This window comes from Danio rerio, chromosome 7, assembly GCF_049306965.1.
Source record: "Danio rerio strain Tuebingen ecotype United States chromosome 7, GRCz12tu, whole genome shotgun sequence".
Classification (NCBI taxonomy): Eukaryota; Metazoa; Chordata; class Actinopteri; order Cypriniformes; family Danionidae; genus Danio; species Danio rerio.
This window is the reverse complement of record NC_133182.1, coordinates 68,926,918-68,942,606: the sequence shown is the minus strand read 5'-3', so window position 1 is coordinate 68,942,606 and position 15,689 is coordinate 68,926,918. Positions and strand designations below refer to the sequence as shown.

Here is a 15,689-nt window from a genome sequence, read left to right as displayed (position 1 = left end):
CAGACTTTTACCAAAATTCTGTGCAAAAATAGCTAAAAATGTCCGCAGATGCGCGTGCAGAATTCCGCAGATTTTCCGCAGAATTCGGCAGATTTCTGCCGATTTTTAGAACATCATTAATTCTGTTTATTTACTTGAGTAAATGTGCAAATCTGAATTTATTCAGTTTTTATTCAGTAATTTATTACTTTTTATTTCATATATTAAGGTTTTAGTTATGATACTCGCTGGATACTAAAAAAATAATTCCACAGAAATCCACAGATTTTTACCAAAATTCTCAGCAGAAATAGCAAAAAAATGTCCGCAGATTCAGTCTGACCCTAGTTATGGGTAACACAAAGACCCTGTGGGTCAGTTGAAATGGTTGGCTAAAAATAATTAATTCATTATGAATTAATTAATTACTTATAAATAAATAATTCACTGCCACCTATGACGACGATGCCATCGTCCATCGCAATGTCTTACATTAGACATCATACAATGCCAAATTGGTCAACATCGCCCAACCCTAGTTTGTATGTTTAATACCAATGAATTAATAGCTGTAAACAGGGACACACACCTATTTATTTATATAGATTTGAATATAATAATGTTTATTTAATTGATTTCACTACTTAACAGTTCCTTTGTATTCTTAAAGTATTCACCAAAGAAACGGAGTATGTTAAAGGCTTAAGTGAACATATGTAAAACTTATATTAGCCTATCTGTAATATAAAATTCTATGAATACACACGTATAGTATATAGAGCCTCACTCTTTAGAAAAGTGGTTGGAAATATTGAAAGAAAGACATTTAAATACCAGTTCTACATATGAACGTGTCTAAATGTAATCCAATCAACCAAAACACATCGTATTGGTGTGTAAACAGCTTTTATCCTTACATTCAGACAAAATCCTAAACGCTAAAACCCAACTTGTGTTGAAACAATGCACAATGATCGGCCAACAGCCAATATTAGCAGTAAAGAGCGTGTTTGACAGTGGCTTGGATTGGCTTTGACTTTGGCATTGCACCTCTTGTGTGAGCTCTTGGCTTTGACTGCACCATCGCTCCCACACAATACCTCTGCCACCCACAAGGGACTGTTTTGGGTCCGTCCCCCCTAGTTTCTCTCATCTTTTCATCTCGTCACAGTGCAGGATCAATTCTCGGCAGACAGACAGATGGCCAAAGCTCATTACACACCACATATCTGCATGAAATCCGCAGTCCAGATTCAATGCGATTTCACACCTGTCTGAACCATCTCACGTCCCTTTCATCATCGCACAATCACACCTCACGCGCTCTAGTGTAAATCCCGAACGCTGTAGCATGAGCAATTACGCAGAACACTGTACTGTAAACATGTCTGAAACATGGTGAAATTGAAATACTGAATGAAATGTCAGAGAAAACGTCTGGGATTTTAATCTAAATTCGTCAGTCACATTCACGCAAAACGTTCATACACAGATTTCTATTGGTTGATGTTGTCATATTGGTAGCAGGCATTTTGAGATGTGGGTCCGAATTTATATTAGGTGGTCTTAACTACTATGTGCTTGCATCAAACGATAAATACAAAGAACTTAGTGTGTACATAATGTATTGCAGAACAATTCTGATGCTCTTGAGGAGGGATATGGGTAGAGTTGGGAACAGGTTTGGGGGTATGGGTAGGTTTGAGGGTGGGTTAAGGCAGGGGTTTTCAAACTGTGGGGCGCCAGCACCTATTAAGGGTGGGCACGAGACATTGAGGCATGCACTCGAGTAAATTATGATGACGATTTTTATGCGTTCACTAGAAGGAATATTATGATTAATGTTAGCATCACAGCTAACAGGCACCTGTAGAGTAAATGCATTCTAGTAAAATATATACAAATAAATCAAGCGGATGCTTTTTAAAATGAATGACGGTGAATAAAGGCCACACCGGTGAGCTGTCTGACAAAAAAGTGCCCTTCTGAATCAAATCAGCAGGACGCCCATCTGGATCTAAACGCCCGTGCACACAGAGACGTTTTTTGCTGGCGTTTTCCATCGATGTTTAACGCTTCGTAACTAAATAAAGGGCGTCTATGTGATTGTGCACACCAACACGCAGAACGGCAGGCGCAAAAGCCTCATTTTTAAAAAAAACGCCTCACGCGGCGTCAAAACCTGCTCCACCAATCAGATCGGCACTTTTGTTCACGTGCACGAAGCTGCTGAAGTTACGGTAAAAACAGCACTTGGAGGTGCTCAAGCGCAAAACTGTCAATGCAAGCGCACATTAAAGAAGATGCCCAGACGCGATATGAACGTGGAGCTGCTTATTGCTCTTTGAACAATAATCATTTCTTCATCGCTAAAGCTGGAGCTGCTGCTTAAACCATCCATGCTTGTTCGAGTCACCAATAAGTTTAACAACAAGCGTGTGAACTTCCCCTCCTCCTCTTCTTCTGTGTTAAAAGCGGATGTAAGCTTAAAGTTGTGCAGCGCCATCTAACGAGTGACTTAGCATACTCTTCTGCTTGACGCCAGTGAAAGCGCTTGGGTTTGAACACTGAAAAACGTCTCGTAAAACTAAAACCGCCCTGGTGAGTAGGAGCCTTTACACTTCGAAGACCACTGACTACATTACATCAGTAATAGTTATTTGCCTTAATCTGAATAAGACAACAATATAATTACGTGAAGTGCTTTTTGAAAGTTACGTCATCAGGCTATTCACGTTTCCTGCATGAATTCACGAGTCTCATGTCATTTTGGGTGCTTCATCTTCAATTTCTCGACTTTAACTGCAGTTCGGCAGTTTCACGTTCACTCATGAACATTTATGCCCCCCGTGACAAACTGGGGAATTTGATGCGAATATGAAGGACTGGCGGAAAAGTGTTGTTTTTATTGATAACGCATGTCGAATGGAAAGAAAAAACTTCCGCATTTCGTAATGTGCGAAAAGTCCTTAATGATGGTAATAGTTTGATTGGGGTGTTTACTTCAATAATGCCACTAATATATGCATACTCCATGTATTAATTCCTTTTCTGTTTAGTTCAATTATGACTTTAGTCGCATTAAGGTAATCAAAAATCGCTGTTTACATGGTAGACTTTTAATCAGGGTATTGTCTTAATCGTATTAAAATCGTATTAAAGTATTGTTGCCCATGTAAACATACTCCATGTTCGACTCAACCACACCTTCAGGGCTCTGCGAACTTGACTTTGCGAAGCAGCATTCTCTGTGTGTGTGTACATCAAAAGCAAGTATGCTATGGCTCATGCTTATTGACAGTGGAAGATGATGTACGGTTAGTCGCGTCAGGAATCCGACCAAAGATTAGCATGTTGTCCTCAAAAAAGGCTCAGCCATCACACTGAATCAGGTAAGTTATATGCTTCATTGTGAATAATTCTGCGCACTTTAAATGCAGCAAGTAACATGTGAATGATGTTTGCGCATGCATTATAATTTTGCCTGGGGGGGTGCAAGTGAAATTGGGCAAACTTGGTGGAAGCGTGTGTCCTGAAAGTTTGAAAACCCCTGGGTTAAGGAGTAAAGGATGGTCAACAGTGTAATTAAACATGTAATTATCGATATAATCAATCATAAGTACAATGTTAAAACGTATTCACACAAAACGTACAGTATGTTGTAACAAATGATTAACTTTGGTGAAAGTATTTATTAGTTAAGGCCACCTAATATGAAGTGGGACCAAGATGTATTGACATTTCAGAGCAATCATACAAGAGAAAAAAAGCCGAAATCCAGTGCTCTTTATGACATAGGGCCCTATCATACACCCGGCGCAATGTGGCGCAAGGCGCGGCGCAAAAGTCTTTTGCTACTTTCAGCTCGGCGCAAGGGTCATTTTGAGGTGTTGCGCCACACCATTTAAATAGCAAATGCATTTGCGCTTATATGTGCGCCCATAGGCGTTCTGGTCTAAAAAAGCAGGCGTGTTTTGGCGCATTGCTATTTTGAGAAACTGTAAATAGTCTGTTCTTTGGACCAGAACAAAGTCCGCCTATTGTCTGGCGCAAAGTGTGCCTGGCTTAACCACTACAAACAAGATGCAGAGCAATACGCAAATATCTTTACATATGAAAAAGATATATTAAGGATATATATAATAAGGATATATACAGGATATAAATATAAATGATTACAATATTACAAAACATATTAATTTCTAGCCTACATGAATTTAAAAACCACTGCTTTCATACTTTCTTCATCTCGGGAGGCTTTTTCAGTTCATTCAATTTGCTTTTGTATAATGTTATTATTATTAGCAGTATTATTTATTATACCCATATTTATATTTGTTTTATTAAAAACAAGCTTAGATTTGTCCACCTGTCAGGTTTTAGACCATATGGGGCATAGCAGGTGTATTTGGAAATAACTCAGTATTTTGAGCACACTTTGTTATTATTAATCATTTATTCGTTTGCTGGAAATTAGAACTGAATTTAGAAATAGTTTTGAAACAAATCTTTTCGCTTAACAAACAAAATTAATTATTTATAGGCTAATTGTTGTCTGTGCAGTAAGGTTTCCCTATCCACGAGAGCAAAAGCGAAAGTGAACTTACTTTACGTCGTGTTATTAGCAAATGCGCTTATGGCACGACGCAGCTGGCTCTTAAACGTAATGGGAGATGAGACTCTAAATTGGTTTATTCTCAAAACACACCTATAACTCATTAAGAAAATAAACTCAACCCTTTTAGACCATGCGCCACGGCGCAAAGCGGATTTTCCCATCCTTAAATTAGCAAAAATGCGTTCTGACACGCCCTGAAAGCGTTTGCGCCCTGCGTTTTGCTATCTGCGCATGGACTGTCAAAATAGAGCCCAAAGTGTGTAATATAACGACAGATTGTGGAATATGATTGTGGCTTCATTATTAAAATGAGCTCAAAATCAAAATCCCAAAATTATTATCAGAATCTGAGCTCTCCTTTATTTTCATGCGAATGCCTCATTTCCACTAAGCAGTATGGTACAGTTCGGTACCCTAAGGAAAGCGTCTTTTAAAGTGATACGGTACAATTCGATATTCTGTACTTTTGACAATTTAACTAGAAATAAATGTGTATCGGATAGTACTTTACTGAAACGCTAAATGGAAACAAGCCATCATAATAATAATAATAATAATAATAATAATAAAACACAATATTCTGCCAAGGGTGATGCAGTGGCGCAGTAGGTAGTGCTGTCGCCTCACAGCAAGAAGGTCCCTGCGTGCATGGGTTCCCTCCAGGTGCTCGGGTTTCCCCCATAGTCCAAAGACATGCAGTACAGGTGAATTAGGTAGGCTAAATTGTCCATAGTGTATGAGTGTGTGTGTATGTGTGTGGATGTATCCCAGAGATGGGTTGCAGCTGGAAGGGGATCCGCTGTGTAAAAACGTGCTGGATAAATTGGCGGTTCATTCCGCTGTGGCATCCCCAGATTAATAAAGGGACTAAGCCGAAAAGAAAATGAATGAATGAATGAATATTCTCTCAATCTTTTTAAAGAAAAGAATCCTCCGCACTGCTTGAAGACCTCATACTGTATTGTTTTGTGATTGTTTCCACAGTGGATTAATTAATAAGCATCAAACCCGGTGTGCAAGGATTATCTGTGCATGACAAATTTTTAGGATAACTATTAAGAAAAAACAAATATACAATTTTCCGGTTCGCCATGCAGACCCTTTCCTGTGAACAGCACTAGAGGAAAAAGCTTTACAGTGTGACGCGACAATCAACAATCGACTAGGGTTTTAGCATTAAGGTTTAATCTCACCCTTCAGCGTGAGCTCAGCCTGGGCCTCAATGGACCCATTGGTGTTTTCTGCGAGACAGTTGTACACCCCGGCATCCTCCTCTGTGAGATTGAAGATCCGCAGACTCCCCCCGCCGAGTATCTCAAAGCGGCCACTGCTGGGAAGAGAAGAAAAGAAAAAAAAAACAATCTGTCAATATTACAGTCAACTGTATACACAGTTGAAGTCGAAATTATTAGCCCTTCGTGATTTTACTTAGTAATATTTCCCAAATTATGCTCAACAGAGCAAGGATATTTTCACAGTATGTCTGATAATATTTTTTCTTCTGGAGAAAGTCTTATGTGTTTTTTTTTCGACTAGAATAAAAGCAGTTTTTCATTTTTTAAAATCCATTTTAAGGTCAAAATTATTAGCTCCCTTAAGCAATTCTTTTCACCATCATTATACAATAACTTGCCTAATTACCCTAACCTGCCTAGTTGACAGAAATTGGCAAATAAAATATACAAGGGGAGCTAATATTTCTGACTTCAACTGTATACCTAACCCACAAACATCAAAGCTAATTCAATAACTCCAGCAGAGATGCAACGTCTCTCATGCAACAACATGGATTCTGTCTTAATACAATTCGCAGAATATGGCAGCGTCAATATCGTGGTGGTTTGGTTTAGGTCAAGGTCAGGCTTGGTAATCAGAAGGTCTCTAGTTTGATCTTGACCAGGGGCAAACAATCAAATCACCATTGTGCCCTTTAACAAAGGCATTTTACCCTCCAGGGTGTATCAGAAGAAATGGCCTCCTAAATAACTGGACTGTTTTTATAAAAGGCTTTACTAAGAAAGGCTCTTTACTAAGACAGTAGTGAAAGACGAGCTTTACAATTAAAAACTTTTGTTTGTTTATCTCAGAAGGTCAAAGCTACATTGATATAATTATAAAATGATGAGGAAAAAAAAGTTTATAATTACTAAAGTTGAATAATGATGATCTATTTTCTTGCTTTTACATCAACCGCCACCATTGGACATCAAACATTTATAATAAAGAATTTAATTTATGAGAAACATTAGTTTACCAATACCTAATGTAATATGAATCTCATTCAGACACATTTTTAGGTTTGTATTTATTTATAATTATGTTAATGTTATTATCATTTTCAGAATTATGTTTTTGCGGAATTATGTTTTTGTTTTAATAAAAGGCACGCTTTACTAAGACTGTATTGAGAGAGGAGCTATAATATCAGAATACATTGTTCTTTTATCTCAGAAGGTCAAAGTTATACTGTTATAAAATAGGGAAATGCACCAATAGGAATTTTTTCTTTTTTTTTTTTTGGCCAATATGATTTTAACCAAAAATAATACAGATGTCAATATTGTTAAAATGCATACAGTGTACAGTTTTATACAACAGTTCTGTCTGGTTCTTGAATATGATTGGCTGATAGCCACACAATATTTTGCCAGTAACATCACACAAAGGCCTCTTCACCCTTCACTGTGTATTACTCCGCCCACATAAAGCAAGCAACAAGCAGAGACACTAAAGTTTGTCAAATATTACTGTTGTTAGACAACAAAATGTACTTTTGAGGCTTTTTTTAGTCAAGAATGTAGTTGTTTAGATTGCAACTAAGCAGTTTATTTGTAAGAATAGTGCCTATTTTAAAATATTTTCAATTTCTGAGAGCTCGTCGGCGGCCAAAGACGGTTGACATTAGCCCCTTTCACACAGTGATACCGGTAAATATCTGGAAAATTTCCGGAACGACTTTACCGGTATATTCAAAAAAGCGCTGTTCACACAGGCGAGGACGTTACGGAAATTAACCTCTAGCAGCTAAATGTGTCTGGAAAAATATTCAAAGGCTTTTATCCTCACAAACCGAGCGGACGTAAATGCGTCTGACTGTTGTGATTGGCTAAAGCAGACGTCTCACGTCAGCACGTTCTAGACGTGCATGCGCTTATTACGGGAATCTTCCTTCTGCATTCACACAGCGCAACATTCCGGCAAATTGCCGGTAATGTTACAACTTCTCTTTCCAGAAAATAGCCAGAACGAATTTACCGGTATTTTCAAAAAGGACCTGTTCACACATACAGACCTTTCCGGAAAATTGCCGCCAATTTTCCGGAAAGGTCTGTATGTGTGACAGGGGCTATTATCTATCCACAAGACGGCGCCAGAACCTCATAATAAGCCCTTGCTCAGTGTGTTCTCTTAAGCGTGAATAAAAAGCTGAAAAAACGGAAGCCTCGTGGTTTTTTAAGGTGGACCGGATAGAGTCAATAAGAAGCTGCGAAAAAGAAGCTGGATTCAGCCTTGTCCCTCCTTATCGCAAACACAACAGCAGTCTGGTGAGATATCTCTGTAGACGGATGGCATTTCATGTCACGTTAACATAAATAAATAAACTAGATGAGCAATATCACACAAGTAGCAGAGTGCTATGGCTGTATATCAGCACTGGTGGGGCACTCAGCCGCAATAGTGCTGATATTTATTTAACACTCAACTGTCCAACAATAAAGACAAGCACAAGTTAAGGTAAAAAATACAATATGATATAAATGAGCAATCTTCAAGTGTGATTTTTTTGCTATTCAATATTTATTTGAAAAAAATAAGAGTATAGTTCTTAATCATATCCGTCCACAAAATAGAAACATCTAATTTTCCGTTGGTTTCAGTACAATATGTAAACACAGAAGAGATTAAATAGGTAAATTATCAAAACATTTCGGTAATTTTTTAGCGAGATGCAAATGGTCTATTGCGATTCAATGGTTTATGCTAAGTTAAGCTAAAAGTGCTTCCGCCAGACCTGGAGATCGGTTGAATGGATCCAAAATATATAACAAATTAACACAATATGAAGAGTAAGTCATTGCTACACCAATGTTACATCTAAATTTACAGAGCGTGGGATTGCAAAGGCGAATATGCCTTGGAGGATGTGTACGGCCTTCTGTCAGACTGACTGTGTCCAAAACCCACGGTTCCAAAGAATGCTCCTTGTCCCATAGCGTGGTCATGTTGGTTATATTGATGTACATTTGTTTAGATTATATTGCCAGAATAAGAGTATAGTTCCTAACTATATCGGCCTAAAAAATAAAAACTTTTCAATTTCCGTTGGTCTTAGTACATTATGTAAACAAAGAAGAGGTTAAATAAGAATATAAATTAAAACATTTTGGTAATTTTTCTGTGAGATGCTAATGGTCTAATCAAAGTCAATGATCTATGCTAAGCTAAGCTAAAAAAGCTCCCAACAGACCTGGAGATTGGCTGAATGGATTTAAAATATATAACAAATTAACACATTATAAAGATTTCTACACCAATGTTAGCGTCTAAATTTACAGAGCGTGGCATTAAAAAAGGCAAATGTGTCCTGGAGGAAGTGTACGGCCTTCTGTCAGACTGACTGTGTCCAAAACCCACGCCAGACCACAGGACCTGCAGAAGAGCGAGAAACTCCATCACACATACCTCACCCTGAAGGAAAACCAGCAGGTGCCATAAAGGAGCTCTTTGTCCTCTGGGCTCAAGAAACACACAGTGAAACACGTAGGCCCAACGCTGCGGTGCATTTCCACCTACGGTACGCTTCATTCCTCGTGTTTTTCTTGCATGGACTGTGACGTTATTAGTCATAGGCGCTTTAAAGAGAGTGAATACAGAAGTTCCACACACCAGTGGATCTAAGCTGTCAGTAAACTCTGCATGTGTGTCCTGTTAAGTGCGTTCAATGGTTTACCTAAAGGGAGGAAAAGTTATTGATCTGATGAATTTTTATTTTTTTAATTGCCAAAGTGAGATTTTTATCAGATTAGGTGTCCTTGAAACTACATCAAATGAACAATTAAAAATAAAACTAATTAAATAAAACTAATTAATATTAACAATTACAAATACTAATAAAAAAGTTGTATTCTGACATACAACAGCCACATCCATAAATAAATTAACAAACAAATGTATACATGACTGAATGAATGACTGAATGACTGAATGACAGAATGAAAAAACAAAATCTTTTATATCAAGATTTGATTTTTCACCTTAAGAAGAAAACAACATCTTTTATTTTGTCAAAATTACACAGAAGTTATTAATATGATACTTGACAAATTATGTAATAGTAATGTGTAATAGTAATAACTAATTCTCCAATAGTGCAAATTAATAGCTGGTACCTAATTACATTTTATTTGTTTCTCTTGAAATTAATTAATTTAGTGTTTATGTTTATTAAATATTTTATGCTAGAAAAAATACCATAAGTCACATAAACATACAACAACAACAACAACAAATACTACTACATCTAGTACTACTACTACAACCACAACTACTACAAATGCAACTACTACAACTACAACTTCTACCACAACAACGACAACTACTACTACTTCTACTACAAGTATTACTACTACAACCACAACTACTACACATACAACTACTATCACAACAACTACTACTACTACTACTACTACAACTACTACTACAGATACAACTACTACTACCACAACAACTACAACTACTACAAATACAACTACTACCACAACAACAACAACTACTACTACAACAACCACAACTACTACAAATAGTACTACCACAACAACAACAACAACAGCAACAACTACTACTACAAATACAACTACTACTACAACAACAACTACAACTACAAATACAACTACTACTACCACAACAACAACTACAACCACAACTACTACAAATACAACTACTACCACAACAACAACTACTACTACTACAACCACAACTACTACAAATAGTACTACCAAAACAACAACAACAACAACAACAACAACAACAACAACAACAACAACAACAACAACAACAACAACAACAACAACTTCTACAAACACAACAACTACAACTACTAAAACTACTACAACTATAACTACACAACAACAACTACTACTATTACTACTACAACAACTACTACTTCAAACACAACTACCACTAATACTACAACAACTACTACTACTACAATCACAACTACTACAAATACAACCACTACAACAACAACAACTACTACTACTATTACTACTACAACCACAACTACTACCACTACATCGACAACTACTACTACTACTACTTCAACAACCAAAACTACAACCACAACTACAACAAATACAACAACTACTACTACAACTACTACTACAATTATTACTACAACTATTACTACTACAGCTAAAGTACTACAACTAAGCTGCTACAACAACAACTTCAGCTACTACTACAACAACCACAACTACTACAAATACAGCAAATACTACTTCAACTACTACTACTAAAACTATTAATACAACTAAACTACTACAACTAAACTGCTACTAAAGCTGCTACTACTACAGCTACAACAACAACAACAACTACTACAAATACAACATTTACTACTACTACAAATACTACTACAACTAAACTACTACAACTACAACTACAAATACAACAAATACTATCACAACTACCACAACAACAACCACTACTACTCCATGACTACTACTACGATTATGACTACTACTACTACTCCTACTACTACACTATGACTACTACTACGATTATGACTACTACTACTACAACAACAACAACTACACTATGACTACTACTTCGATTATGACTACTACTTTTACTCCTACAACTACAACAACAACAACGATGACAACGACTACTACAGCGACTACTGATACCAATAATAAAAATAAAACCAATAACAACAATAATCATGATAAAAATAATAACCTAATAAGCTTTTCAAGTCATCAATTAAACGAAAATGGAGAAGGAGAAATACCTTGACCATGTTGAACAAAACATTACGTTGATTCCTCCCATTCATTACTCAAAAACAAAATGACTGTAAAAGTTTGCCATTTACTATTATTCATTCTGGACTGTCAGAGCATTACTGGTGTTAAGGGAGCAGTAATAATTTCACTCTGTGTGTCTGTGTGTAGAGTCGCCTCAAATAACCCAGAACTAATGTGCACCGGCTCACAACTGCAGGCAGGTTAAACTGCATATGCCATGATGTATATCCAGTGTGCCGCTCTGAGGCCAAACTGCTGGCATCCGTCAACAGAAATCTAACACCAAACTACCGGTGGCATGGACCCAACCTGCCTCAGAGCAGCCAGTCTGTGATTGATGCTGTCATAAGATACAAGTGAGCCAGATGAAAGGCCGCCTTGTCAACAGCTCAGAAGCTTTTGGCAACACCTCCACCCTTAACTGTTCAGCTCCGCGGCTGTGACTCCAAAAAACAGAGCAGCTACTAATAATGCCGTGCCAGAGATTTGATGAGGGCAGTGACACTTCCATCTTGCCACCAGCAAGAGTCGTCTGCAAAAATTCCAGTTTAAACCAGATTCTGATTGGTTTTATGCTCTTGTGAAGTCAAGAAATGTCAAGCTAGATTTTGTGATGAAGAAGAAATAAATCAATAGAAATAAGGTTCTTGAAAAGAATTCCTTAAAGGGCACCTATGGTCTATGGTTAGAAATCAACTCTTCAAGCAGTTTGGCCAGACATGTAATGTAATTGTAATGTAATGTAATGTGTATTTATATAGCGCATTTATTGTGTATGGCCATACACCCAAAGCACTTTACAATCATGAGGGGGGGGGGGGGTCTCTCCACACCACCACCAGTGTGCAGCATCCACTTGGATGATGCGACGGCTGCCACAGGACAACGGCGCCAGTGCGCTCACCACACACCAGCTATTGGAGGAGTGGAGAGACAGTGATACAGCCAATTCGGTGGAAAGGGATGATTGGGAGGCCATGATCGTAAGGGCCGATAGAGGGACTTTGGCCAGGACACCGGGGTTACACCCCTGCTCTTTCACGAGAAGTGCCATGGGATTTTTAATGACCACAGAGAGTCAGGACCTCGGTTTAACGTCTCATCCGAAAGACGGCGCCCACTGACAGTGTAGTGTCCCCTTCACTTTACTGGGGCATTAGGACTCACCCAGACCGCAGGTTGAGCGCCCCCTGCTGGGCTCACTAACACCACTTCCAACAGCAACCAAGTGTTCCCTAGTGGTCTCCCATCCAGGTACTGACCAGGCTCAGCCCTGCTTAGCTTCAGTGAGTAACCGGTCTTGGGCTGCAGGGTGATATGGCTGTGGTCATGTGTGTATGGATAGTGTATAGACTGTCACATTGGGCTGATATAAACACACACAGTCCTTCATTTTCAATTTAACAATATAAAAACGTTGGACCAATTGGAGCAGTTTTCAGATCGAATGCAACTTGACGTAGGAGTGCGGTCCTGTCGCCCACTAATATTGATTGACAGGAACGCCTCACCTAATCCTCAGTTTGTCGTTTCACGTCCGCCATTTTCAGCGTGTGAGTCAAAGCGGTACCACTAAAGCAGGGGTCTTAAACTCAATTTACCTGGGGGCCGCAGGAGGCAAAGTCTGGGTGAGGCTGGGCCGCATAAGGGATTTCACAAAAAAAAGTCCTCAATTGTCATTATTAACAGTTTTAATTATTTCTTCTGAACATGAAGTGTCCTGAACATTAATAGAACATTGAGTGAAGATTATGAACAGTTCTTCTGAACATGGCATCTTTTGCCTACTCCTTGCTGCCAGAGACTTGACAGCGCTTCTTCTCACAAATCTGAACCACATTTGGCTTTAGAGCGGAAGCAATTGAGACCCTCAGTATGGCTTGAAGATGATCATCAATAAGTCTAGACCTGTACTTTGACCTATTGAAGTTCAAGGTGGAGAATAACTTCTCACACAGAAAAAAGTGGGGGAACTCACTCAAAACTTCCATTCCCTCACCTAAAAAGGCGTATATATGTATAAATAAAACACCCCCACCCCACTCCAGTCACATCAGTCTGTACCAGTCTGTATCTACCTATAATATATATAAGATGCAGGCTGTAGCTAGGTAGGTGGCAGGCTGCAGATAGGTAGCTAAGTGGCAGGCAGGGGCGGGAACAGCTTACCTTGGTTCTGGCCGGCGCGAGTTCCCTCCTAACACTTCCCACCCGTCACAGCGTCTAACAAAGGGGCGGGGTGCGTGGTGACGTCACCGGCATCCCCGCTCCTTTGTTTACACGGCGGGCGGGGAATGCCAGTGACCGCTGTGTATGGATAGAATCAGCGGAGCGGGGAGCGCTCTCTCTCCCCGCTCCGCTGATTCTGTCAGTGTACAGCGGTCGGCGCGGGCCACAAAATATTGCACCGAGGGCCGCAAATGGCCCGCGGGCCGCGAGTTTGAGACCCCTGCACTAAAGGAAGACCCTTGCTCTATTTTTAGATGCAAGACTCATTGGGCTCAACACAAGATCAGGATTCACCACATGATCGCTCTAATCGGAATTATTGTTTTTAACTTTTTGTTCTGTTTGTTTGTAGGTAGGTTTGCAAACTAGTGTACTTGTCATTGCGTCTATCTTAAACTTCAGCTGTTTGCATTTCTCAAGGTCACAGAAACTCCCTGTGAGTGTGATCTTAAGGTGCAGCTGGAAAGTGCGAGCGCGTTGCCTCACGTGAGTGTCGATCCATTGGAAATAATATAACAAAATTGCAAGCAGGTCGCACACCAGAAGCGCCGCTCGGCGACATGCAGCGTCACGCCACGCAGCGCCATGCATTTTAAAATTTTAACCATAGGTTTCTATCAGGGTACACATAACGGTGCTTCAAGTCAGCGGCTGTTCGCGGCGTCCAGCCAGGAATCGAGACACTTTATGTTTCTGGCGCGCCACAGAGCGCCATCTGAACATGCGAATGTCCGTGTCTGGTGTGCTGTGTAGCAGCTCTAAGCGGGTCATCCGGTTCCTCAGTCAAAGTTAATTCAGTGTGTGTGGTTATTAGTCTCGGTGTACAAGCGTGGAACTTTAAACTAGCTCACAGTTGGCTGTAAAACTATACAAAGACACAAATGATTGTGTACTCTGCTTGGTCTGTGTCCGAGGCGTACATGTACGGCTGGATGCTGATCCTTTCATGCTGATTCTAAACACATTGGTCACATCACTAAGGTGATTCGAAACACCTAGGTCATGTGACGACAGTGATTAGAAACATGCAGATCACATAACTAAGGTGATACGAAACACCCAGGTCACGTGACTACGGTGATTCTAAACACACAGGTCACATGACTAAGGTGATTCAAAACACCCAGGTCACATGACGAAAGCGTTTTGAAACACCTGCTCAAGTGACTAAAGCAATTCAAAGCATCCATCATTTCAGATGCGCTTCGAGACCTGGCGAATCTGCATTTGACTGACAGGGTCAGATTAAAACCGTCGCATATAACCTAGTGCGTGTGCATGTAATTCTGTGCTGCAAATGGCTTTTGGGTTCGAATCTCGACTTGAAAAAATACTTTGAAATTAGGATTTTCATTCATGCATTCATTTTCTTGTCGGCTTAGTCCCTTTATTAATTTGGGGTCGCCACAGCGGAATGAACCGTCAACTAATCCAGCACATTTTTACGCAGCAGATGCCCTCTCGCATGTCTTTGGACAGTAGGGAAAACCGGAGCACCTGAAGGAAACCCACGCGAACGCAGGGAGAACATGCAAACTCCACACAGCAATGCTAACTGAGGTTTGAACCAGTGGCCTTCTTGCTGTGAGGCGATAGCACTACCTACTGCGCCACTGCGTTGCCGAAATTATGATTTTATGTATTTTAATGATGTCAGCTGTAAGTAACTTAACATGTTTTGCAGTTCTGACTTCGCATCTCGCAATTTGGAACCAGACGTCTTACACATTAACAGAAAACTGTTCCATACTTCCATATGAAAATGAAGCTAGACAGAGCATCGCGGAGACATTGTGCATCTTAAACAAACAAGATGCTAATGGTTTTAATATAAT

General features: G+C 39.4%; 1 protein-coding gene across 50 annotated transcripts in view; it reads right to left on the bottom strand.

Annotated features, from left to right (window-relative positions):
- Positions 1 to 15,689, bottom strand: part of neo1a (neogenin 1a) — a 335,667-nt gene that overhangs the window by 102,207 nt on the left and 217,771 nt on the right. For 31 of the 50 annotated variants that reach the window (NM_173218.2, NM_001328497.1, XM_021477387.3 and 28 more), the window contains exon 5: positions 5,791 to 5,927. In NM_173218.2, coding sequence (NP_775325.2) covers positions 5,791 to 5,927 — 137 coding nt within the window. The remainder of the gene's footprint in view (positions 1 to 5,790; positions 5,928 to 15,689) is intronic. The other 19 variants (XM_009303465.5, XM_073906112.1, XM_073906104.1 and 16 more) reach the window with 1 other exon arrangement.